This window comes from Trachurus japonicus, chromosome 21 (assembly GCF_045865225.1).
Source record: "Trachurus japonicus isolate A0001 chromosome 21, Traja_1.0".
Classification (NCBI taxonomy): Eukaryota; Metazoa; Chordata; class Actinopteri; order Carangiformes; family Carangidae; genus Trachurus; species Trachurus japonicus.
The window spans coordinates 16,913,544-16,941,164 of NC_140927.1; the positions used below are offsets into that span (position 1 = coordinate 16,913,544).

The 27,621-nt window shown below is 40.2% G+C and overlaps 2 protein-coding genes across 4 annotated transcripts in view; one reads left to right on the forward strand and one right to left on the reverse strand.

Moving 5' to 3' along the window:
- The window catches only part of b3galt1b (UDP-Gal:betaGlcNAc beta 1,3-galactosyltransferase, polypeptide 1b), a 48,322-nt gene extending 44,982 nt beyond the window's left edge, over positions 1 to 3,340 (forward strand). The window contains exon 2 of the mRNA XM_085764356.1: positions 684 to 3,340. Coding sequence (XP_085620482.1) covers positions 919 to 1,905 — 987 coding nt within the window. The 5' untranslated portion in view covers positions 684 to 918 and the 3' untranslated portion in view covers positions 1,906 to 3,340. The remainder of the gene's footprint in view (positions 1 to 683) is intronic.
- A 280-nt stretch (positions 3,341 to 3,620) lies between these two features.
- On the reverse strand, positions 3,621 to 27,469 carry stk39 (serine threonine kinase 39). 3 transcript variants are annotated; one of them, XM_085764354.1, is made up of 19 exons: positions 27,062 to 27,409; positions 25,194 to 25,306; positions 24,803 to 24,911; positions 24,112 to 24,250; positions 23,529 to 23,584; positions 22,371 to 22,480; positions 22,005 to 22,106; positions 21,515 to 21,648; positions 21,320 to 21,368; positions 20,748 to 20,813; positions 18,631 to 18,702; positions 17,582 to 17,704; positions 16,972 to 17,001; positions 16,469 to 16,525; positions 15,673 to 15,734; positions 9,799 to 9,851; positions 9,529 to 9,597; positions 9,088 to 9,152; positions 4,396 to 5,181 (listed from the first exon to the last, which is right to left on the reverse strand). In XM_085764354.1, the coding sequence occupies exons 1-19, from the start codon at positions 27,165 to 27,167 to the stop codon at positions 5,107 to 5,109; spliced, it is 1,590 nt and encodes a 529-aa protein (XP_085620480.1). In that variant the 5' UTR covers positions 27,168 to 27,409; the 3' UTR covers positions 4,396 to 5,106. The 3 variants fall into 3 exon arrangements, with proteins under 3 accessions (XP_085620478.1, XP_085620479.1, XP_085620480.1); XM_085764352.1 differs by lacking the exon at positions 18,631 to 18,702 and having other exon boundaries at positions 3,621 to 5,181; positions 27,062 to 27,469; XM_085764353.1 differs by lacking the exons at positions 16,469 to 16,525; positions 18,631 to 18,702 and having other exon boundaries at positions 3,621 to 5,181; positions 27,062 to 27,418.
- Positions 27,470 to 27,621: the final 152 nt, after the last annotated feature.

Consider the following 27,621-nt stretch of genomic DNA (forward strand, 5'->3'; position numbering starts at 1 on the left):
ATTCAGTGTTGCTTATCACTCAGTGTTAGACCAAAAAAAAAAGAAAAAGAAAATGTGAATAATCACACAGCACATTTGGCCTGTTGCAAACCAGGGATGCAGTAATGTGCACAATCCTCACATCACAATTCATGTTGCCAGTGAATAATAACTAAACCTCTGCAATGAATAATATAAATGTGTCTGACAATGAGTCACTTCTGCTAAACGGCTAATGGCACCGCGGTCTTCCCCACATGTTTTCTCCAGTGATGAAACTTATTAGATATTGATTTCATCAGAGTCCTCTCCTTTCTATCTTTCTTTTTTTTCTTTCTATCTACTGGACTCACTCAGATGGAACAAATTAATTTTAGAAATTGAAATTGTGATTATATATTTTTTTGATCCCATCATCCAAATGATAAGTTTGATACAGAGAGTGCAATATTTTCCAGAGTGTTGGTTATTTATTGTGTACATGTAATATTATTCATGCAGCATTTCCTCATCCATTTAACTTGTAGCTGATAGTCAAGTGGATTTAATTCACGTTATATCCACTGACAACTGTATTGGTTTTTGAAAAAAAAAACTGTGATGGTTTCTTTCATGACTGACTCAAACACCTGTCTTATGTATACTGTATATACACCTGCTGTGTGTGTTTATATTCATGTCATTCCTCTCTCTCTCTCTTTCAGATATAAATGGAGAAGCTCCAGTGTCCCCAGGAGAAACTGGACATCCATACCACTTTAAAGTGCTTTGCATTGAAACAGAAACAGCATCACTTCTCTCTAAAGTAATCCATTACCGACAATTAATGTCAAACTGCACAGTGGCGCAGCTTAATGCTGCCTTGCTGGGTGAAACATTGCTAATGGAAAGAAAGCCTTACATGATCCAGCTCATCAAAATACACCTAAATGCAGCATAATGCCTTCAAAAGTGTCATGTTTATACCTGCTGACAGTGGTCTGCTGGGCGAGTGCTCTCTGGTACCTGAGTATATCTCGTCCGACGTCCACTTATGTCAGCCACATGTCTGTGTCCATACGGAAGACTGTGAAACCTCACAAGAACGTCACCTTCACCAACATCCGCACCCGCCCCCTCAACCCACACACCTTTGAATTTGTGATCAACGAGCCGAAGAAGTGCGAAAGCGTCACTCCCTTCCTGGTAATCCTCATCAGCACCACTCACAAGGAGTTTGACGCCCGCCAAGCCATCCGGGAGACGTGGGGGGATGAGAGCACCTTCAGCGACATCCGCATCCTCACCGTCTTTCTGCTGGGCATCAACACCGACGCTGTCCTCAACCAGATGGTGGAGCAGGAGAGTCAGATCTTTCATGATATAGTGGTGGAGAACTTTATTGATTCTTACCACAACCTCACCCTCAAGACCATGATGGGCATGCGCTGGGTGGCCACCTTCTGCCCCAAGGCGCAGTACGTCATGAAGACAGACAGTGACATCTTCGTCAACATGGACAATCTGATATACAAGCTCCTCAAGCCCACCACCAAGCCCAGAAGAAGGTATTTCACCGGCTATGTGATAAACGGTGGTCCTATTAGAGATATGCGCAGTAAGTGGTACATGTCCAGAGACTTGTACCCTGAGAACAAATACCCTCCCTTCTGCTCCGGCACAGGCTACGTGTTCTCAGCAGATGTAGCTGAGCTAATCTACAAGACTTCATTACACACAAGACTGTTGCACCTGGAGGATGTCTATGTGGGATTGTGTTTGCGTAAGCTGGGTATACACCCTTATCAGAACAGTGGTTTTAATCACTGGAAAATGGCCTACAGTCTTTGCAGGTACAGGCGGGTTATCACCGTCCACCAGATCTCCCCGGAGGAGATGCACCGCATTTGGAATGACATGTCCAGCAAGAAGCACCTGAGATGTTAGGGGACCACTGAACAACAACAAAACTTTTCTTTTCTTTTCTTTTTTTTTATTTGCCTTTTGTCCTTTTTCAGTCCTCATCATTTACACACTGATTAATGTAAAAAAAAAAAGCATTGAAGGCTGCTGCAAGTCTCTATTTCATGACAGATGTTTTCATTAACACCATCTCTGTCTTTTTCTGCTGATTACACCTCATGATTGTTAATGAATGCATGGGGCTTGTAGAGCGCCTATTCTCACGCATAATTAAAATGTGGTGTTGTTATTGACAGTAATTTTGTTCTTGTGTTCCAGCTCCAGTGCGACCACATTATTGTTTAGAAGCATTAAATCAGTGAGTGTCATCCATTTGAACAGCGTGGCCTAATGGGCAGGGACAGGTTCAAGCTCTCACACTTACAAACCTTCTCCCCCTACTGAAGTGTCCTTGAGCAAGACACTGAACCTCTACAGCTCCATGGCTGCTGACTCGGCACCCTGATATTATTAGCCAAAAGAGAAGTTCTGTGCAGGAAAGTATTAAGTAACAAATCACTACATCGCAGCTATAATGTTATACATTTTATTGTATACTATTCACAAATGAAAGAAGAGTTCCTAGGCAACAAGAATGCAAATATTAATCTTTTCCAGCAACAAATCAGCTTGTCTGTTGAGATAAAACTACATTTACACTCGCGCTGCTCTGCCCCTCTTTGCATCCTTCTTACAGTATAATGCAAAGTCAAATACAAAGCTTACAATTAGACTCTTTATATTATAAATTTCCAATCTCCTAGAGATATAACTGGTCATTTTCAATTGGTCATTTTGCCCCAGTATAGGTAATAATGAAACCACATGGCAGAAATCACCGGATGCTTCTTTAAAGACTTTGCCTGATGACGTTCTTGTTTACATATAGTCATCATAATCTCATTGCCTCTTCTGTCTGAAATACTCAGATGTATATTTTGGGTTGGTTTTTTTGTTGTTGTTTGTTTTCTTTTTCTTTTTCTTTTTTTTTTAGATGCACTTTGAAATTTTCAGACTTGAGGAAGACTAATTGAGTCTCTCAGCTTCGAGCTTCTCATTACTCCTGCTGCTTATGTTCGCTGTATGTCAGCAGCTCCTCCACACATCAAGAGAAACACAGTCGTGCAACTGTAGGTGAAACTATTACTGACTGGATGTATTATCATGTGTATCTGGCGTATCAGACTGAAGCACTGCTACTGACATCACGAAAAAAAAAGTTTTTGTTTCTCAGAAATTGAGGCTTTCAATAGCCACCAGTTTCCTTTTCTTTTCTTTTTTTCAGAGGTTTTGTAGTATTATAAGCTAATGTGACATTTACTGTGAAAGCATCTATCCCGCAAGGGGTTGTTGTTATATATTGTATGTTTTTTATATTAAAAAACAAATACTTGAATAATTAAAGTTATATTACTGCTTTTACTTGTTGCCTTTTTCAGTTCTCTAAGCTATCGTCATGTTGGTTTGTTCCTTATGGGATTATTAAAAATGATGTTATGTGTGTACATGTGACATATTTGGTCACACACATGTTAAATGACAGGTTGAGGATGAAGGATTAAATGCAGTATGTCTTGCACAACTAGAAGTCAGCAAGTCAACAAATTCACTCTCTAATGTCACTTGCACAGTGCGATCCAGCTAAAGTTTTCTAACATTAGCAACCTTAGTATTTAAGTTCATATTAAATACTCAACACCTTTTTTTTTTTAATAATAGCAATTCTTCTTTATTTGTTGCTCCTCGTCAGAAATTTGACATCAGCAGATTACAGAGAGGGAACAGGGGGTAATATGCTGAAATGGTACACGTACTGTACATAGAAAACACAATAAATTACTTCTTAAAATAAAGAATTTAGTAGAAGTTAATATTTACCACCTCAATACTGAAAAATAATTTCGAGCTACTGGACTTGTTTGAACAAACAAATGGCTCGTCACCCTTTCAATAGATGCCTTTTGGTTTCATCCTCAGATGCATTGTCATACAGTACATTTTAGTAACTACTATGTTTTTTTGGGAACAAAAAAAAATCTCTTTGTAGTGCAGCAGGACAGAGCAAGAAGATTTAACTGTTGTGTTTTTTTTGTTTATTAGCCTGGCATCTGAAAACACATTTACCAGAGCAGATTACATTATAAGTACAGGTTCCGTTATGTTGTATGAGTCTGGTGACGAAAGCACACGAGTTAACTTGTCTCCAGGGGCTAAGCATCAGCTTGTCAGGGGGAGCACACACTCAGCCCAAAAAAGTGCATTGTAGCCTGTCTCATTAAGATACTTCACGTGAACTGTGCCATTGCTGGAGTAATACATTTGTGAAATGGAAATCAGCAGGTCCTGCTCTTTGTGTGGTCTCACTCTTTGACTACTTTCTTAGGCACAGAAAAATGAACAAGGCACCTCTAGCATTTTTTGAAGCATTAACACTGTCGAGAGCAGCAAATTATACACAGTAACGTCCAGGTCTCGTTTTGTTTTTCTGCACACTCAAGCAAATGTTTCCCTTCTTGTCAATGTCAAACAGGTCTTGACACAGAAATACAACTCATTTTTCTTTTTAGACATTCATTATGTTATTATGAAAATGTGCTTGTCCCCATAAATTCACTAAGTCTTACATTCTGGGTGGGTTTGGTGAGGTGTGAGTCAAAGCAAATTTGTTTTTACTGTGGCAACAAAACAGCATGAGAGAAAAAAAATATATAATATATTTTCTCATTTCAATAAATAATGAGAGCTTTTGCTGAACACAGAGGTAATGAGATGTAAAATAAAAACGAGTGAAAGAAATAAAATAAATAAAACATTCAAAGCTACATCTTAATCATCTTCTTTCACCACCTGAGTACATCTTTAGGTTCCTGGGCTGTATCCTGATCCCGGTCTGTGCACTGGGCGGTGGAATGTTGTTAAGGTTAAAGGTCAGAGGGGGCAGTGAGCAGGGAGGTCTGTGCTAAGGGAGTGAAGGCGAGGGGGGGCGGAGGCATAGCTTGGACACGTGGGAGGTGAAAGGGAGTGAGGGAGCAGGGAGGAGGTGGAGGAGGTGGGGAGGTTGGGTGAGTTTTCGAGGGGGGGAGGTGTTGGGGGAAGATGTTGCAGGAGGTGGTGGTGGTGTGTTCCTCAGTCTGTCTGCCCTGAACTGTCTCCCTTGTCTCACCTGCTTCAGGCACGAAGAGAGCATCAGCTAACGCTCAGCTGTGCAAAGCCGATCAGCTTCACCTCGTCCGGGATCTCCGTGTCGTCGCAGTTGGACGCCTAAGCAAAAGGAGTAAAGACATCAAGAGCGTCAGCGGGAAGGAACAGGTTGCATCCTGATACTCGGATCTCCATCAGAGGGAACTGATGGTGTAAAATCTCATGAACAGCTGCAGGACAACACCCTGGATTAATCAGGCGATTGAAAATATGGCTCTTTATTTCACAAACCGAAGCTGCTTAGTATTATTCTCATAACTCTGAAAACAACATTCAGGCACAAAATCTATTCACTTAAGAAGAAAGTTATCCAGGTTCAGACAGACAGCTGTGTGCATAGGTTAAAAAGACGACCATAAGAATACACTGTCTGTAGGTGAGATGATCTCTCCCCATATCAATAACTCAGGTATTGGTTCACATCAAAAACTGATCGGACACTGCCGCCCTCTTCTGTCTTTTTCCTTTAAAAATATAAACACCACTATGTCCTAACTTTGACCCATTTTGGGGGGGGCAGGTAGAAATCACTATCTTTCAAAGTTGATAGGTCTGACTTGTTAGAAAACACAATTTAATCAATTACATCTCCAGCAGAGATATGTTAAGTTGGAGTTATGTTTCTGGTCAATATTAATTCTGGTCTGGTACGTCTCTGTCAGTATGTTGCCACAAACGACTGCTCCTACATTTCATCTATTATTAAATAATTTGATAATAAATGAAATGCCGATTACATTATTTAGGGGTGTGCAAATGTTAATTGTGTTCTTCTGAAAAGTTTAGAAAATGAAAAGTGATTTCATAAAGACTTTAAGTAAGAAAGTGGTTGGTCACATCTGGACAATAATAATCTGTTTTTAAATTAGGTCATTATTGGTGCCAATGCTGCTGCAGTGTTTGAGATAACAAATCCGCAGCAGTTCAGGAGAAAAGAAAAACTAAAATGGAAATGAAAAGATTCATTTGCAGTTGTAAAAATGGAATAAAACAACCATCCTCTCCATTTCTCTTTTGACCAGGGGCTGTTTTTCATGGTTTAGACAAGCGCTGTGGTTGTGATGCAACTAAAGCAAACCTACAGCATACAGTGGTATATTTAACAATAGTTAGTGTTAGTTTAACTTGTACAGAGTGAGAAAGTTTAGTGCAGAAGAACTTGAGTGACGTGTCTGGAGACCTGACATTAACCCCATGCAACAGCAGTTACATGATTTTGGAGCACTGAATCACAGTCATGCCTTTTCAGCGTCAGTGGCCGACCTTACTACTGCTCTTGTAGCTGAAGCGGACCAAAATCAACAGGGTTAACAAATCTGCTGGAAATGTTTCCTAGAAGAGTTGGCTCTATTACAGTGTTATATTAATGTTTTGGAATTAGATGTTAGCCAATCACATATGAGCGATATTATAAGGATTATGGTCATATTTAGGTGTCCGTATACTGTGTTGACCATGAATTCTACAATCCCTCGGATGAACAGCTCTCACTGACAAAACACAATATTTATTGCACAGACAGTTCAACCTTCCAGGAACTCATCTCATCCCAATTTCTACGCTGCTCAGATGCTATTCACTGGGGCCAGGTTAGAGGCAGTGAGCATTTAGATTTGTCAGTGTTCGCTGAAAACCTCAGAGACTTCTTTTTCATTCAGCTATTCTCACCTAGACTCAGTATGAATGGGTGACCTAACCTCCCGTCCTCCAACAATTCACACCTGATTGGAGACAGAAACTCCATCTCCCGGGGGTCTGAAAGCCCTGCAGCTATCTGATCAACACGGTGGGGCCGTTATTAAAACAGGTCACTTTTTGTGAGCTCACAGAGTCTATAGTGACCTCTTGTTCGGTGAAGCCATAAAGCTGCTCGAGTGCCACCCACGCTATAAACTGTCTGCGTAAAAAGATATGAATTGTTCCCTTAGTGAGGGTAATTATTCTCACTCACTGGGTTTTGTGACACTGCTGCTCATAACTCTTGGTTTAGAAAGAGGGGGGCTGAGCCACAGTGAGGATTTTACACTCCCTGCAGTAGAGTAGAGTTAATATATGGAAATGTAAGCATACGCATATATCTACATGCCCAAAACTGCCCTCACTCTGGCTCTCCAGAGATCCATCCACCTGCAACACTGAGAAGCTGCTGATAAAGCAAACATGGCAACAACAACAAAAAAGGTCAGTGTGTAGCTATAACACTGTGACCCAAATCACAGATGTTGTTTAGCCACAACAGAAATGTCAATAAAACAGAATTTACATATTTTTGTAAAATTCTGAGATTGCACTATTGATTTATTAATAAATGCCAGTGTTTCTCTAATAGCCAGGCAGAGGTGACTCCTTAAAGTGGCACATGCTGAATGTATCATGCAGTTACTCTCTGTCTGCTGTGATTTCAGATAAAGTAATTAAATGAGCCGGGATCACACGCAGACATTACTGTACTCAAAACAAGTGACCCACAGGTGAACCGTGCAACACGCAGATAAATAAACAGCTTCCAGCTGCTTTTGTTATGATTTAACAAGGTGCATCACCGAGCGACGCCTGCAGCAAGAAAACAGCGGTGGTGCTGTTGGTTGGAAACTGTCTTTGACCTTTAAGTGTTTTCTTCATGCTGGAGATGAAGAGAGGCTGTCGGGAATCATGACACTTATCTCCATGAATGGGGCACAAAACAAAGTCAGACAATACAAGAAACAACAATAAAAACTAACAAATGGAAGCTCTGGTGCGAGGCTCATTCTTTCTGATGCGGAGCTGCTCAGCCGTAAAACATTTCAATTACATTACTACTTTTAATATCGGTTTCCTGCGGGCAGTAGCTATGTAGCAGTATTACACAGGGGAAAACAAACAGCACAAAAATACACATTGGATCACACTCACTAGTGGCAGATACTCAATCCTGGGGCTAAATGTGATGTGAAAATCCATTTTTATCAATTTGTCAAAACTGTATGAACAAGAAGCTTGTTTATAACATAACACATATTAAATATGGATCAACACAATAGTCTATGTGAATCATTTGTATTTAAATTTGCAATGGCTATTATAAATTCAGTGTCACTTTATTCTGAGCACAAACAAAACAGTTGAAATTAAAGTATGTAACAGTGAAATGAAAACATATTATTCTAAAAGTTTTTTGTGTGTTTGTTTTTAGATTTTTTTAGTTTATTATTATAGTTCTCATATATTATTCATTAGTGCTTTATAAAGTATAAAGCTTGAACATCTCTACAGTTCAATGACAACTGATTCTCACCTAAGTACGTTGGGGTGGGGGAAGAAAATCTATGCAGCATCACAATATTTTATGTTGCAATATTGTGTCAATACACTAACACACAAGTATTGATCTTTGATTATGTAAATTGCAAATCCAAATCAATTACTAGAGTACTTTTTATGACTGTGGCCAGTCTGTTTGATAGTTCTGTTTTGCAAGACTAAAAATTATTTGAAGTGAGATCAGATAAACTAAGAAATTTATGTTGACAAAATTTTCTTTTTGGGATATATTTTGTAGTTACAAAGTCATAAATCACAAAGTATCACAATATGTTGTTGCAACAGTCAAGATCCCGCAAAATGTTTACAACTGCAATAGTATCATAGTGACAGTGAGTACATGCTGTGTGAAATATGGATAAAATTATGATGTGACATTGTGAACATTAAAAAACAAAGAATATTGGTATTTGATGAAAGTTCTGTGTTGGTAGTTCTTCAGCCATTTAGTAACATCTCGAATCTCCTTCACCTTCTCAACACTGTAATAAATTCTCAATGACAGACAGCCAGCCCATGTTGGAACAGTTTGGTTTGTTTGTGGCCTTTCTAATAACTCCAGCTGTCACACTACGAACTGGACCTTTCATCAGTAAGCTGTTTGCGGCTGGGCACGACAAACCCCTGAGGCTTTCGTCGGCTATCAATCATCTGGAAACTCACCAGCTTGAAGGTCAATACTTTGTAGGTAGTCGGGTCATCTACAATCTTCTGAAGGTTGGCAGCAACTGTAACAGTCACAAAAATAAACAAACAAGTTTTGTAACATGCACAGTGCATTTCAGGACATGTCAATAACACAAGAAAGCAATACTTTAGGAAATCAGTTCCTAAAGAAAGCAGCATTTAAGGTTATTGTTAGATTATCTTATCATGTAAAATCAGGTGCAATGTACTGTATTTAAGAAAAACAAGACATTTCTAGATTAAATTTGACTTATGTCAGGTTCTAGGGGCCAAATGAAATAAATGTCTGTCTGTGATTATAGCACTTTTAGTAACATCCTATCACTAACACACCATTAAGTAATGTTTTACAGTAAACGGCTTTGGGTAGGTATTCAAACAACACAATATTACGAGAACAGAGAGGTGTAACATTACCAACAACCACATCGTGTCCGTTGACCAGACCAGCCGAGAACAGTTCCTGGGAAACGCCATCAGCCGTGTCTGGTGAGGGAATAACATGACAAATATTGGGCCTGCAACAATCCACTTACCAGGTAATTGTGTTAGATATTGAATTAGATACTGTCATGAGCATCCCCATTCACACACACTGCCATTAGCCATTACACACATAACAACTCGCACAGCCTGAAGCTGTTATCACAAAGCGTATAGAGCACATTCAGATCAATTTAAGCTTACCTCGCCCTGGAGTGAATTCAAACCGGATGTCATTCAGCTCCTTTCTAGAGTTCCTGAAAGGAGAGACAAGTGGGTGTGTTTGCACATGGTAGTTAACAAAATGATGTTGTAGCTCCCTCATAAAAGCGGAAAATACATGACTGAATGGTTGTGTGCAGCAGACATGAAAATGACTTAAGTGACGTATAGGGGAAGTGAAGGTGGACAAGCAGCACAGATGGTGTGTGAACACTGGAGGAACAGCTTCACTGAGCTTGTCAAACATGGATGAAAATGAGGATGAAATTGATGTCTTAAAAACTAAATTAATTGATTTTTTTTTTTTTTTACTTTGAGCTTATTTACTAACATCAGCATTTATTTTGAGCAGCATTTGTGTTCACTTGCTAAACAATAGTCCAATATTCCCCTCACTTTTTTTTTTAGCTCAATTTTGTTCTCCACCATCTCCCTAGAGAAATCTCTGGCTATTTATCTGCTCAGTGCTGCGTTACACTCACCAACTGTTGGCTAAGTTTGTTGCTCAAAGCCAACCAGGCTTTTTAGAGATTTTCTTGCAGCAAACAATAACCAAACTGTAATGTTTTAGACAGGAGGTGAAAAACACTCAAGTAATTTTTGATTCATTGTTTAATATAAATGTAAATCTTCTTTCCACAAGTAAAAGAAAAATAATTAGATGCATGCTGTAGGTCATATAAAAATAATGAACATTCGAATGAATAAAATTTTGTCTGTTTGAAAACATGCTTTAAAAAACATACTGAGGCACAGTATGGACTTGTTCATTAAAATGTTTTGGGTTTTATTAACTCAAAACACAGTGCTTCAATTTGACGTGATACATATCCTCAACCCTCGAGTGCAGTAAAATGGATAATAAAATAAGCATGTATACATCCAGTTCATTCAATAGCATTAATAAAATGTGCCCTACAGCGACTTTGCAGAAACAACCTGCATTCATTTGCATCACATGCATTTGAAATCTGTCTTCGATATTTATGTGACAGAGGAGTTGCCCCCGAACAACTACAGTAGGAGAGTAATTACCTTCAACAAGGAGGTTATTGTTTCCTTTGTTTTGTTTTGTACCAATTATTGGCCAAATCTGGGTAAAGGGGGGTTGATTTGGTTGCTTTTTCTTTTCTTTTCCTCCCTTAAGAGGCTGTGGTTAAGTGGAGGATGGGGTGTAAGTTGAAGACCATCCTGGGTGACCCCCAACACCCTCTACACAAAACCCTCTCAGGTCAGAGGAGCAGCTGCAGTAAAAGGCTCATCTCCCTGACCTGCAGAACTGAAAGATTTAAGAGATCGTTTGTTCCTGCTGCAATCGTTTTATATAACACTTGTTAAAATGTTTTTTGTGATCATCTTTTTTGTGTCATTGTTGTGTGAGCTACTGGACTAACTTGAATTTCCCTGCTAGGGATGAATAAAGTATTCTCTATTCTCTATTCTATTCTATCTCTTAAGGTCGCCACACTGGGCATTTAGCACCATTTTCTCTCAATGTTCGAAGTAGTGTTGTGCATTGGCAGTGTTATGCATTTGTGGTCTTGTTAAACCAATAACAAGACTAGCACACAAATGAGGATTCAATATCAATGTGAGTCAACTTCAATTTCAGATTTACAGCCAAAACAAACCAAATAAAAAAAGCTTCTGATAGGTAGACTTGAACAACAACATCTCCATTCCCTGCAGCGGGGGCGGAGGGGACAAACTGCCAAGCCGGTCGAGTCAACATGTGTCAGAGGATCGTAACCTTGCCCAAATAAAATGTGCCTCAACTCTGCCTCCTCCATGGATAAACAACAGTGGGTAGGGAGCACCGTCTGACAGACTACCTCAGCGCCACGTGGGATGAGCCTTTATATAGAAGACTTTCACATGACACGTTAAAGTTAATATTACCTTGTTACTGTAAATAGGGCTCTGACGTCCTCATGTTTTCACAGTTGCATTAACATTTCACCCACCATCATCTACACCCTATGTGTTTGACATGCTGTGAGCTAACCAGCGCATGTGAAATGTATATAATCCCACTGGACGGCTGAATGGCAGCTTCATGACACATTATTTTTGACAGACTGTTTAAAAACAAGTCTATCATTCCATAGGAGCTCACAAAATATTTAGTGACATGAATAGGAAAGCGATCTCCAGAGCAATTCATTCAAATTGATTCCAGAGTTTTTGTCAGTAAATCATCATATTGTTGAGTTACTGACAGGAAGTGAGGAAAATGTTCAACACATGATGAGGCCAAGGCCAACAAACAACAGATGTCCTACAGTGTTATAACATACACTCATAGTGACTGACAGGCAGCCACTAAACAAGACTTCACAGTGATAATTGGAAAATGAGTCACTGCTATGATGATACTGTGAAAATAGCCAAAGCTCAAATCTTAACAGTGCACATGGGCTGGATGCACATAAAAGAGAATTCAGGCAATCACTTTTATGTAGTGGTTAAATATGAGGTTCAGATATCACACAGAAAACAGTGTGTTAGTAAAAAAAAAAAAAAAAAAAAAACGTTTTGAAAATGTCACAACTACACCTACCTGGTAAAGATTTTTTTTTTTTCTAATAATTTCTGAATGGCTTCCTGGAGCAAATTGTCTTACTTGGCTTTAATTATAAGGAAATTGAAATAGCATTCAGTGTGACTCTGCAGACAAATTAATTAATTCTAAATTATTGCTAGTGTACCCTGAAGCGTCCTTTAGGCAAAGCACATTAGGTCACCTGAATAATACATATTAAATGTTTACAATACTTACAATGTTAAATTCAATGATAAGGTTTCCGTTGAGTTTTTTCTTTCAAGGAAATGAATTCCTATGTTCCCTATAATGTCTACAAAATTAATGAATCATTTTAAGCCAACTTCCTTGGATTTTGATTTTAATTAGGGGGCTTTAAAATAGAGCATTACATAATTATGTTACTTGTAATTGATTCATCTCTCTTTTTTTTTTACTTTGGCTAGTCTATTATTCATTTAGTCTATATAAATGTGAGGAAATCTGTAAATGTTTCTGAGCCCAGCTGACAGCCTCGCAGTTCTGGTTTTGCCCGACTAAAATTCTTAAACCTAAAAATATATAATAGGCCAAACGGAGAGAGCTGCTGACAGACTAGTGACTAGTTAAAAAAAACACGTTGACATGGAGATGTCACCTCAGGACCCTGTTTAGTGAATCAGTTTGCATCTGTGCTATTTGAGCTATTTGAGCTTCAATGACAAAGCACCAACAGCCAAGTATATCATGCAAAGTCTTAACGTCCTCTTTAAACTACTGACAATGCCTTTCTCAGGAGTCCTGCCTTTATGAAAAAAGGAAAGGAAGAAAAAAGATTGAACAAGTTCCAAACAAAATGTTGACATAAATCCAATCATGCTGCTGCTTTTCCCTTGTCACTGCCACTGAGGGGATCGCATTACCATAAACTCATACTAATCAGCTGTAACTCATTTATTAGTAGAGAGCGGAGACCAATTAGCTGTTTATTTTGTTCTTTCAAATGTAATGACACTGATGGATTATTATTTTACCATTACTGTATTAAAACTATTACAAATTGTAAAAGCCATTGTAAATGTATCCATCATGGTATAATTTTGTACCTGAGAACAAACAGTCAGATCCAGGGTTATTTAACTGCTTCTTGTCGACAATGAGGACTAATGAGAAACTACTGGATTGCTCATTTTAGCCAGCCAGCTTTAAAATGGTAAATGGTCACTTCAGACAAATGACCTTGACTTAGTTAAAAACCACTCTCATTATTGGTGAATTTGAGCTATCTGAAAGAAAACCTCACTGATAATTCAGTTAACAGATCCTTATTTAAAATATAAAATATTTTAGACACATGAAAATCCATCAAAATGTACCATACATCTAATATTCCAGATAAATCCTTCATTTTAATCACCCTGCTTTAGAAATACTGCTTCTTATGCAGGTCTCATACTATTCGGGAGGACCATAAATATCTCTTCTGCCCCCAAAACATAGGAACACAGCCAAAGAAAAGCCCAAAATATGAATGCAGCAGCCTCTCATCGTATAATACCCTCCGTGCTGATTCACTTTAAAACATACCAGCCAAATCCTTCTCAACACAAAAAAAGTCAATTTTCTCCAAATGAAACATTCCCTAGGGAAAACATTGCTGCAAACCTGTTTGCTCGCTCTTATTCAAAAGAAAGCAAAATGCTGCTAAAACTTGATTCTAAGTCAGTGTTAACACCATCTGTTCAGATGGGGAGAGATTTGGCCTATTATAGAGCATTTGAAGGATACACTGTACACAAAGAGGAGCTTGATGTTATTCATCCTTTCAAAGGGTTCCTTATATCTCGCTGCTACATCAAATAAAATGTCAGCTTTCTGTCAAGTATATCTTTTATAGTTACGGAAAATATAAAACAAAATACAAAATTCTCATCGTCAACACATCTTCCCCTTTAATACTGAAAGGTCTAGGTAATCCACCAGGGCAGAGAGGAGCATCTAAACCTTTGGATTTCTGTGGATAAAAAAAATACTGTTAAGCTTTTGGACTTACATCTCAGAAAGCATCCACCACATGTGTATATCTCTAATACTGAATACTTGAGCTGAAAAACCAGAGAGAGGACCTGATGCAGCGGCCACATTAAACACAGTCAGCACAGTTCTCTGTAAAGGGCATTCATTCATGTAGTGCACGACTCTGCTTTAACACATTTTCACAAGCGTCTTCTTTAAGTTACCAGGACCATTCAAAGCTACATATGTCATAACTGTACAAATGATAACCAGATTAAATCGGTTTGTCGAATTGGGAGCTAGAAAACGCACAGACTGATCAAACATCACTAAACCCAAGAGCAAATTGTGAAACTGAGGAAAAGAAAAAGCCCAAACTGTCAAAACTCTCTGTCTGTTCCCTCTCTGTTGTCGCTGCCAGGTTAGAAAAATGACTCTTTACCATCCACATAAACAGTTTGCCACCTCCTGTTGTGTCCAGACCACTCTGCTTTGTTAGTCAGCACAGACGGAAATGGTTGTCTGTGCTATGCTGGACGCCTGGGGAGGAACCTTCAGATGCCTGTTCAACCAAGAGTATGCTCTGCAACCAGCTCATCTGGGAGCTACAGGCAGACTTTCAACTGGCCAAATACACACCATTGTCTGTCTGCTGCCATCTCTTAAACTACACCACCCCCACCCAGTTCTCTCTTTCTTCCCACTTGTGTGTTTGCATTCTGAGTAACAATGAGACGAGAAGTAAACTCCATACAAATACTGAGCAAGTCCAGTGCATTTTCTGATCATATCTACTGTAAAAGGTGCTAATTCTGTTGTTTTCAAACAGGGAGTATCCTATATTGATGGCATTACTCTGAATCTTTATCAATATGACGATGTGCTTAGAAACAGCACTGTGTGAAAGAGACAGGAGGTGCTACAAGTCCAAACAGTCTAAGGCAGAGGAGCAATTTGTGGATGGCAGCCAGAGACCCAGTGGAGCGTTAACACCCTCCTCCCTAAGACACAACCGGTGAGACAGAGTGAGATGACAGGGTCCACGGACCAAACCCCTCTGACGCAGATAAATATCGGTCATTATGTGTATTAGTAGGGTGCACGTTGAGCATAAAGTGGAGAGATGATGATGATGAATCCAGAAATGTAGCTGTACTCTGAAAAATCTGCTTCACATTTCTGCTTTTTTGCTCCATGGAAACAGAGAGATCTCAACACTGCTTTTTGACCCCTCCCCTCCCCGTGCTGCCTTTTCTTCTTAAAATTGCCTGATGTGCCAGCCTATGATGGAGGACATTATCTGAAAACATCAGTCTCACCTTAGCCGTAGTACCATGTTCACAGCACCTTGAATGTATGGTGTATCCACATATGGTTCAACCTGAATGAGAGAAGAGGAAAAAATCATCTGATGGTGAGTTGTTTTTCATCTTGTGTAAAAAAAAGATGCGAAGGTCGGGCAACAGAAATGAGCTTTGCAATAAACAAGAAGAAAAAAATAAACCACAGGTGCATATTTAGTGACCACACACTCGCCCACATGGGTGATAGTGTCAGAAAAATGTCTCCAATTTATTGCAGCAGCGGGGAAAAGTTATGAGGGGAAAAAGGAAAAGGGACGATACATTAAGGAGTATTGTGAAAGAATCTATCAACATTATCAATACCATATTACAAATTGGCTTTTTTTTTTTCTACAGCGAGAAATGGATTTTGGGGGTAAGAAACGACTGCTGAGTAGCTGTCAGAGTTAATTCCCGACAGGAGCACAAGACTACACCTCAAACTGCTTTGGCTCATTTTCAAAATGACAATAGCCTTAGAAAATGGGTTACAATGGCAGAGAGTCTTTAGATGAGATACACCCAGGCTATGAGCTGGCATTGTCAGGCAGACAGCCATTTACTCTGAGTTATTACTGCTGAGAGCATCCCTCCTGGAGAAGCAGCACACACACACACACACACACACACACACACAGATGCATCCACCCACGGACACACGCACACATGTACAGTTATGCACATGCATACACGTACACAAACACCAAGACAATCAGTGCGGCATCAAGGTCACTGAATCGTGACAAATGAGTGCTGCTGCTGAATCCCTCACCTCGGGATGCTGAATAGACAACCCTTCAATAGGAACATTGTTGGCATTCTCCTCATTCTAGGAGGAACAAAATGAGAGGCATAATTGCACAAATGCTATTACATCCTCGGTAAATATCAAAGAGCTCATCTTATAGAGACAACACAGGAAAGTCAATTCACAATAATCAACGAGAAGAAATTTAGTGGCCTCGTCTGACAGTTTAAAACAGGTGCTTGGCTGTTTTCATTTAAAAAAAATAATAATAATTTAAAAGAAAATGTTGGTGAAACAACATTCATAATTGAGTTCATGATTCTTAAACAAGCTTCAGCCTGAGTGGGCCAGTTAATTGCATTTCCAAAAATGCCCCTATGCCAAGTTATCAAATCGTACAGCAGCAGAGAGGATAAAGCCTGTGTGTGTTTATGTGTGTGTGTGTCCATGACAACTCGTTTGCACCAAAATGCTCAACTTTTTTACTGCATGTTAGAGTTTGTGTACGAGAGGGAGGACTAACTTACATCTTTGGCCTCATCTTTGACCCTTCGTGACTGGAGGGAAAAATCAAACACACATTTACATTTTCATACTCATGAGTGCAACACAACAATAATGATTTTTTTCCGAGATAATTTACAGGAAATTAACAACACATCCTAATGAGAATACTAGAAGCAACATTTTATTTTTTAAATCATTACTTTTGGTGACATATTATTTATTGCATCACACATTAAAGCGGGGTATCTTTATCAAAGAGCCCTTTGATCATAGCTGTCTACTTCCTCCTGCCTCAAATCCTTGCAGCTATCTTCCAGCTCATTAAAGCGACCTCATGACAGGCTCTCTCAGAGATAAGCCATCTGTTATCCAAAAAGCTAACTGATCAGGGAGGGAAGGAATGTACCGGGTCAAAGACATGAGGGGAAGTTACACAACGGTTTGATTTACAGCCTAGACATGACATGCAACAATAGCAACAAACACCTCCGTAACTGGTGAATTCTCAGTTTCTATACTCGAGAATAATCTCCAACAGGCATCACAAAAGTTGTTACTGATATACACATGTGAAGCGTTTGAAGAGTGAGTGCCCCCTGCTGTGGAGGGCCTCTGTGGCGTCTCACCTACCCTGCCCTGATTGACCGCCGCCTTGCCCTCCTCGCTGCCCTCGTCCAGCTCGTCATCGCTCCACTCCCAGTCGCCGTCCTCTGTCTTGTGCAAGTGGCCGCTGGAGCCCGGGACCCTCCTCACCTGGACCACGACAACACACAAGCCGGCACACTCAATATCAGTGACATCATTCAGATTTTTTTTTCCAATTGAATATGTAGGTGCATTGAGCTGTAACCATGAATCCATTCAGTTTTATGGTTTGTTAGATCACTCCTTGCTGACATGTGATGAAAAGCATTAAGCCACATTCAAGTCATTTAGCCAGTTGAATACGTCTGGTATGTCAATGTGTTGTTGCTATTACGAGAAAAAAGTCTTAGTTATTGAAAGATCCTTTTGATGTTGCAAAAAGGTTTTTTCACATTGTCATTTATAAGTAATTCATTTATTGCTACTGTAATTTATTGCTTAAAATGTCTTACAATTAACTAACATTGACAATTTTTATTGATAGATACTATGAATAAATTTCATCTGGACAGCAAAATCCTCCATACAAAAATATTTTCATCTCTGATGAAGACCATGAAAGAATATTTAATCTTATTTTTGTATTTCTTTTTTAAGTTATGTATACACTAGCTGCTCAGTGCTCCTATGGAAACCTTAAGGTTCAATAAAAGTATTACAATCCATTTAGAGGGCACAGCCGGGGCACAGCGCAGTGAGTAAAAGGAAAACATTGTAAATCATATGGAAAGGCAACATAAGAGAGATATCCAATGCCATTTAAACCTGGTTAAACACCAGTGGTAATATAACTGTGAATGTAACCAGCATAACAAAGCACATAATTATGGCCCTGGTAAAAGCCTGTAATTTGTTGCACTTCCACATCCTGGCAGAGCGTGTAAGACATGCAACACACGACTAGTCCAGCAGCGAGGTGAGGTGAGGCATAAGAGCACCACAGCGTTACAGAAGAGACAGCACACAGAAGTATAGGCCACTACCACCATTGTTCTCCTCAGCTCTAGACAAGGTCAAAGTTGAAGAAGCACTACCCTTCTGCTGGTGTCAGGTTTATTTTCCAAACCTGACATAGAACCAAGGCTCCCCCGCTTCTGTTCAGAGTCCTTGAGCAGAACAGACACAGATCAATGCACTCTGCAGCCATACATGATAACCTGACCAACATTCACACACACACACACACACACACACACACATATACACGAAAAGACGCCAAATACAGAACCACCCACTGTAAATGTACAGAAACACGTGGGAACAGAAACATCTGACAGAAACATCTCATATACGGATGTAAAAAATCAGCCATTGCACAGATAAAACCGCTTCACACTCGGGTAAAATGCTCTGCGTCTTGAAATCAGGCTTCAGAAAACGCCCATGCAGAACTCCAATCAGTATCCTATCATTGCTTGTGCAGTGGACCATACATTTGAACTCAATATCAATCCCCTTCTACTTCCCCACGGTTCATTATGTAACAAATCAATGAGAGCAGCCCGTTACCTTGGCTGTAAACCACTAATGTCTAATCTTTCAACAATATTCTTATCCAGCTGCTCTATTGTGGGTGTCAGTGTGCCCTCTGCTGGCTACTCAACGCTACATGTACTCTACAGAATGACTCTGCATGTAATCTGTTTTAGATTCATATTTCAAATAAGTCTTTTTGGTGACAGCTGAACAGAGAATCTGCCAACTGCTTTTCATTAGTGAGAGTATTTTCAAGGAGAAGCTACGTCCCCTGTTAAAGCCCATTTAAAACAGTAAAAAGTTTTATACCAGTTGCTTGGCTTAAAGTCTCATCTCCTAAATCCCCATAGTGTTTGTTTCCTTGGAGATGGATAGCATGTGTTAACCATGACCATAGAAAGTAAAAGAAAACTCTACAGAAACACAACATGAACGACCAGGAGCAGAAGGACAAAAGAAAGCTATTCACACTCTTCCAGTGCACAGAGGCTGACAGAGGTGGGCTGGTTGTATGAGGAGGAGTTGAATAGAAGGTTTGGACATACCTGTGCAAGATTTTAAGGTGAGTAAGGACACAGTAGTGTTCCTATAAAGTGGTCACAGCATCCTGAGATGACTCTCTCTGCAGTATTGCTTGTCTCTGCAAGCTCTGTTTGCTGAGCGTATAACGTAGACGATTCTTTGAGTCAAATCAGCAAAAAAAAAAAAAGGCCAAGGACACTGCCTCTGAACATTTCATCCACTCAGAGTATCGGGTGAATCAGGCTGTATAGGCTCTGCATGCGGTCTAATTTTACACTTTTAACAGGAATCCACGCGTAAAAACACATGAAAGAGCATTACACAAAGTGCCTGTATTTCCATTAATATTTATCATTTGGCAAACGTCTTGCTGTGAAATGCTGTAACGCTGCAGCTCATTTAAGGCCCATTTCGCATAATTTGTGTTGGAGCTGTACCGGCTAAACCTAATAGAGGAAATTCATGTAGCGTATTAGCAATGGGTGCCCTTTCAGTCAGAGTTATGTGTACTACAGTTACCACATTAACCATCAACAAACCTCAACAGCACACACTACTCCCACCATGGGTGCCCTCCTCTTTATTGATACCCTGCCGTGTTCGTGCGTAATGTTCACGTCATACACAGTAACGGCCCCGCTCTCCACCATGCCCTCCATTTGCTCCCAACTATGTCAGTGAATTTCCACCCCTCCGCTCAGCCACTGTGCCTTTCAGCAATAGCCCTCTGTTCCCATTTCTGTCCTGGCCATCCAGGCGGAGTGCTATGTGAAGCCAATATCAGCTGTGCCTGAAAATCACATTTCCTCCTAATGAACTGCAAACAACTGAGCAAGCAAAGTGAACAATATTGTGTTCATTTCTGACACCAAATGTTAACAATTCATTTAATCCGTCTAAGTTCGTCTTGAGTGTGCCACACGCAGAGAGCTGCGCACAACTTGAGTACATCTACACCATTTGACTCTGCAGTGGCCCTTATTTTTAAATCATATGCACAACATGACGGGGTTGAGGTGCTGCAGAGAGTCAGAGTGAATAGCTTGTGTTGACTGTAAATGCAACAATCAGTCAATCCCAGCCCTCTGCCATAATTTGTTAATGTTTAGTCAATAACAGAGTTATTTTACAGGTGGAGTTTGTGTAAACATACCTTCTTAGCTCGCTGAGAAATCTTTGGTGCACGACACAAGAGCTTTTCAACTAGATATTCTCTGTTCTGCAAGAGAAGAATCAAAATATGAATCACAGCATCATTGAAACACAGTGAACTAACATGATAGAAACATGGTAATGAGTCACAAAGAGCTCACAGAGAGCTTTAATGGCAGCCCTCAGAAAAAGTTGTAACGTTATTTTTCTTTACAACGGAAACAATACAGTGAGCTTCTCGCACGTGTTCGTACTGAAATTTACACGATACAAATAATTGCACTATCCTGAACATTTAGGAACACACTTTTAAATAATCACTATCTTTAAATACTGAAAATACTATGCTTTTAACTCTAAAACATCCAAAGACTCTGAATCAATGTGTCACAGAGGAATCAACTTCAACCAGATGAGGATGGAGAAATGAATTTGAGATTATGAGATTCCAAGAATATATGACCACAGTAAACAAATCAGAAAATATTAAGATATAGGGCATAACAGAGGCAGAGCAGAGATAACAAAACCAAACAAAGAGCATGAGTCAGACATGTGAGATGAAACAAATACCTTGGCCTTCTGGAAGAATTTACACTTCAAAAGCTCTGCGGCTGTCGGCCTGGAGATAAAGAAAAGTACCATTGTTGGAAAACATATCTCAGCACAGCACTCGCAGAATGTTAATAAGTTTTTTTTTATTGATCACAAATTGCATCAGCGCTCCTCACTGAAATATTTGGCTGATATATGGAAAGCAGAGCTAACCTTTTGGCAGGATCCTTCTGAAGGCACATAGTTATTAGCTTTCTAAACGATTTGCCGTATTTTTTTAGCATTTCCTTGTCCTCCACACCCGTCTCTAGAGTGGGTGGATCGTTCTGTAGGGTAAGCATTAAAACCTGTAAAGACAGGAAAAACAGTCAGAGCTGCTCACAAAACCCAAATAGTGTAGATGAGGAAAAGAAACTCAAAGCAGGAAACTGAAGCAGCAACGTTGTGAAAACTAAAAGTAACTAGTTCCTTTAGATTAAAGGTTGAGTCTTTTTATTAGTTGGGTGGTTAGAGCGAAAGCAAAAGTGAAAAATGTATTTTCTTGCAAATAAAGAGACAGACTTTAAGGGAATGGTTATTGAGACATTTATAGGACCCTGTTTTCTTCTTGTCTGTTCCAGTGCCAGTGAAAAATACAAGTGCCGCTCTGATTAGGACACCACACTGATCAAATAACACCCAAACACACATGCAGAGGACTCACCTTCATAGGAGGGTAGCGGTGATAGGGTGCAGAGCCCGTTGCTAACTCTATGGCTGTAATTCCAAAACTCCATATGTCTGCTTTGAAATCGTAGCCTCGTACCTGTGGACACAGAGTTACAATCATCTGTAACGTCACAGGATGACGCTCAAGTTTTACGCTCAAGTTTTAAGTTAATGTCATAATCCATGTGGTTAAACAAAGGACAACAGATTTATAATCAAATTAATTAGTTGTGGAATCATGTCAGATAACGCATTAGCACATGCCCCACGCAAGCAAACTCTGGCGAATGCATACTATACAGGACATTAAGTAGCCCTACTAAATGTTTACTATACCTTGTATGGACTGAGACACACTCACCTGTTCCATCACCTCTGGTGCCATCCAGCACGGTGTGCCAACAAAGGTCTTTCGTACTTTGTTTCTTGTCATATCCCCTCCTGTAGCCAGGAATGCGCTTACCCCAAAATCTAAAAGAAAATGATAAGTAACGCACCATTAAAACCTATTGTAATATGAAAAAATATGGGTTGCGATAATGTATGTTGTACTGAATTTGTCCTCTGGTAGGGCTTTTTTAATACGCTCAGATTCTGGGTTAAACCACTTTTCCACTGACCTGTTGCTGTGGGTAAAACATCTATGTCAAAACTGTCACATTATAAATGCAAAACCAAAAATATTGTATAAATTTTGGGTAAGCTAAGAAGGATATTTGCTGTAAACATCAGTCTGTTTGTGCTACTTAGATTCTTCTGATCTGTGTCTTTAGTGATACACTACTTTTTCACAGGAAATTGCTCCACCTGTTCAAGTAGCAAAAGCACAAGTGGTGTTAGTAATTTCATTAAGTCTGCCAGAAATTACAGTGATAACATGATGCTGAGTAGAGATTCTGACAGAGAAAATACATTATGCCCCATCTGGTGAAAAGAGCTGCTGGGAGTGTCAGTGAACTGCTAATTAAATGACTGCAAAAGCCTCAATCAGTAGCAGCAACTGCCAAATGAAATATTGTTAACACAGACATCACACAACCAATTCAGCTCACTGACTAATTGATAAAAGCAGTAATAGTTTATCTTTTTGTATCTGATTCCACTTCATAATGTATTCCTCCAAGTAGGTACAAGCATCTCATTTTTATACAGTGACGTGTTAAAATGTCTTACACAGAAAGCATCTGTTGTAAAATATGTAAAAAAAAATAAAAAATAAAATGTATGGTTTGCATCCAGTTATTAGTCCTCACTATTAGACTAAACTGGTAGATCAACTAGCTTTAAAAAGCAGCCAGTTTCAGTGTAGGGACTGAATAATTAGATATGGAGTTATTCATCAGGCTCATGTCAGTGCTGCTTGATATATGATGACAGAAAAGTGTAAACATGCATTACCATTCCTCTTCAACTGATACAATCTATGGATTATATGCCATAATCTCAGCGTTTAGTTTCAAACCAAAGGGAGGCTTAAGAAAGTTCAGCATTACAACTTGCGGCCCCATGTTCAACACACCTGCAATCTGAACAGATCCGTCCTCTCCCAGTAGTATGTTCCCAGCTTTCACATCCCTGAGGTCAACAAAACACAGAGTCACACACCAAAGTCATGTGGAGCAGCATTGATTCTTCCGTTCGTGTGAATCTGTCCCACCGCCCACCATTATCTGGCCCTCTGCCCAAAGGGGGCCGGCTCTCACTGACCTTGAAACCCCGGAAGTTTACACATCTGGAGGTCAATATATATAATTACGTGAACAGTTTTCATTTTCATTTTTTATACTTTTAAGCCAGTTTATAAAATCTTATCCAGGGCACCTGACAATGCAGTCATTACATTACTATATTATAAGTTTCTCAATTCTCATATTATCTAATATAATAATATAATAGTGAGTGGATGTGTGTCTAGTGAGTGGATGTGTGTTGTGTGTGTGGGTGCCACTGTGCTGAGCCCCCCCCTTTTCTAGTGCTTTTTGGGTGCTATATATTTTCCTGCTATGCTATGTATTCTCCTCTGTGGTATGTATACAATGACAATAAAGAAACTTTGAACTTTGAACTTAATTAAAAATAAAGTCACAACAGCAACGCGTTACCTGTGAATTTGTCCATTTCTGTGCAGATAGTCCAGGCCCTCTAGGACTTCTTTTAATATAGTTGCAATGATGGGCTCATCTAGAGCTCGGTTTTTGTCCTCGTCTTTGCTTGTGTGCTTAATAATGTCCAGCATAGAGCCTGAAAAATACACCACAGGAAGACAGAAACACTGGGTTCATTTGGCACATTTTACAGGCACAAGACAAATGAGCTGCACGGTGCAGTCATGATCAATATCTGCAAGTGCAATCTATTTCAGCATCTGATAATTGTTTGTTCAGCAGTTAACCATGACAGGTACATGGCAGCACAATGAAGTAACATCACTGCTTCTCTTTCTTCATGGGGGACACTCGATGAACAAAGGTGCATCATCAGACTGCAGATGTTATTTATAATGGCAGGAAACCAAGAGTGCGTTAAACCCTCTCAATAATTGATTATGATATACAGTTTGATTATTTTTTTATGCAGTTTGTTATGTATGACTGTGCTATTATTTTCATTAGCGACGATTGAAGTGTAAGTCAGTTGTAACTCAGGTAGGTGTTAACCTAGTTTCCAGCAGATCAAAGCACAGACATGAAAAAGGGCATTTACAGTGTATCATCATCACATTCACTGAGTGCCCATGCATTATTAAGACAGAGGCGGGATTAGGTTCCGCGCAGGTTGGGAGGTGAAGCTTACCTCCACTCAGAAGCTTCATGACTAACCAAAGTTCATCCTTGACCACAAACGAGGTGTAGTAGGTGACAACGTTGGGATGGTAGCACTGGCTCATTGCCTGAATTTCTTTCTGTTGTGGGGGAGAAATGACAGGACATGTCACTTTTTTTATAACTTGATTTTCAACAATAGAGAGGGTGGTATATTAACATACACGCTTATGCAGCAAATTATCCAATGAAACAACCTGCAAAGTGCGTTATAAACATATATTTCTCATTGATAAAAGATATCAATACCAGCGTGCATTAGAGGTGAAGTGGTAGTAGTAGTAGTAGTAGTAAGGCATGAGCGAGGTACAAAAACACTGCGCACACATGCTGTGAAAATAGCCCGTATTTATTGTACTCACCAACAGCTCATCCATGCTGGTCTGGCATTTTTCCAGGTTGATTCTCTTTATGGCCACACGCTCCTGTCTGGGGGTACAGAGGGCCGCCTGCACCACAGCTGTGGCCCCGCTGCCTGGAATCACAGCCACAACAGAGCAGTGACAAAGTAGACCGGAGCAAAGAGAGACACTCCACTCAGACACACAGAGCTGGAAGACAACTTTTATTTTGTTAAATGAAACATCACGGCTTTAGGCTTCGCGGCCTTTCTCTCTCCTCGTGTGTGTTTTCGTGTGTTTATGTTATGGGTATTCATCCTTCATGTGTGCTGGCTGAAACATTGGACACACACCATGGCATAAGCTGACTTGAAGTACGTACAGCGCCTTTTTTCTTCTTCCTCCTCTCTTTCTTCCACCCCCTCCACATGATGGCTTGTTTACTTGGTTCATTACAAATCAGGCTTCACGCTGGAGTAGTGATGTTGTTCACACCACCAAGCCGTGACACACAACATATTGCTCGCCAACTGTTAGCGGCAGATAAGGAGTGAAGAACGCGTGAGATTGGACTGTTCGCCAGTTGTTTATGAGATCAGAGGGGGGGGGTCTCACTAGGTCTCCACAGTCAGCAGCAAGCAGCTGTGGTGTTACCTCTTATCAACAGTGATACAACTTATCAGCTCATCTGCACAGTACAGGCGTTTGCCAAAATTTTCTGGCAGCTTCCTTTGGTGACTTACAATATATTTAAGATTTCCATTGTTGTTTTATTGAATAATTGATATAATGATTGACAACAACAATAAATTAAGTCTTTCTTGACTTGTGCAGATAAAGTTTAAAGAAGGTTTGAAGTTTTTTAAATGTCCAAAGGAAAAAAAAACGTTAAAAAACTCAAAAAAGAAGAAAGAAAAAAAAAACTACAACCAATATCCCGAGTCTGCATAGTAGTAGTGCAAGAAAACACACATTCAGTGGGTTTACCCTAATGATAACATGCACAATACAGTCACCATTGCTTAACAAGTGAGCATGTCTAAGTTCACTGTCTGTAATGTGTCAATCAGCATTTTCACAGAATATTTATCACCAACTCACTTGTTTTATTTAAACGTTGTTTGTGAGTTGTGGTTTGTTGGTTGGACATAATGGTCAAATTCAGAGTTTTTCCTGACAGTTAACTAAATGATTACTAGAGCAAAAATAAATCAATAGATTAATCAATAGTGAAAAGTGTTATAGTGGCAGTCCTGGTGGAAAGTAAGCCTCTTACTTTTTTAGTGTGAGTTATTCAAATTACCACATTGAATAGGCTATAAATAATAATAATAATAGCTGTGTGGTCATCAAAGTATTTTTCTGACACTGGTCAGTGGTCACTTTAAAAATGTGATCAGCTATCCAAATCCGTCTGTGTGTGTGTGACCACAGACAACACAACTAGCAGTGATGTCTCTCCACGACCACCACAGCATCTGTGATTTCAGTCATGTCTGATGAACTGTACACGTGCCATGAGCTGGCATCGCTGGAGTAGGTCTCTATTTATCCATCCGAGCCGCCGAAAAAACGCACTTGGGGAATGTGACATTTCCAACACCTCCCTCCCCAGCGCAGCGGCGGCGGCGGCGGCGGCAGCAGCAACCTGTATTTCAGCCTCACCTCAGCCTCGTCTGAGTCACTGACACATCTGCCGCTACAGACCGGTAGTCTCTAAAATGTGCCTGTTAACATCCGCATTGCAAAGCATTGCAGGAGGCTACTGCACACACACGAGAGAGGAGAAAAAAGCCGGTAGGCCCTCGTCGTCATTGCCAGCTGATAACCCCATGCCTCCCCATGACCACAGTGAGCGGCCAGGACGCAGCTCCCTCCCCGGTACTAACCTATGACTTCCTGCAGCTCGTACGACTCCCTGGTAATTGGCCAGCTGGTTGTCAGCGCCGGTTGCGGGTGGTGGACAGGAGCCGGAGATTCGCCTTGATCCGCCATGATGATGATGATGATGCGCTAGTTAGCAGCCTCACAGATACAGAGAGGGAGAGAGAGAGAGAGAGGGAGAGATGGGGGGGACGGGGAGGGAGGGAGAGAGAGAGATGAAGAGAGAGAGAGAGAGAGAGAGGGAGAGGGAGGGAGAGAGAGAGAGAGAGAGACAGAGAGAGAGAGAGAGAGTCAAATTTGACCTCACCTCCTCGGTACAAGTGTCAGCTGGCAGCTGCAGCAGCACAACTACCGCTAGCGATGAGCACAACCCGGAAAATAACGGACCACAGACACATGCGCGCATTCACGCGCATTCTCAAACGCATAGGCTACACACTATAGGCTACACGCGACACACAAGTTGACTACACACAGTGGCTGAAAATGAACAGGAAGACATTTATTGACATGACTAATATGAACTAGTGAGGCGGAGAGAGGCTTCAGTTCATATCTGACAGTG

Coding starts and splice junctions, on each gene's coding strand:
- stk39 (XM_085764354.1), bottom strand. CDS start 27,167: ATGGCGGATCAAGGCGAATCTCCGGCTCCTGTCCACCACCCGCAACCG. Junction 9,852..15,672: donor AACATGGTACTACGGCTAAG/GTGAGACTGATG, acceptor CTCTCCTTTCAG/GAACTCTAGAAAGGAGCTGA. Junction 9,598..9,798: donor TGAATTCACTCCAGGGCGAG/GTAAGCTTAAAT, acceptor TTCCCTCACCAG/ACACGGCTGATGGCGTTTCC.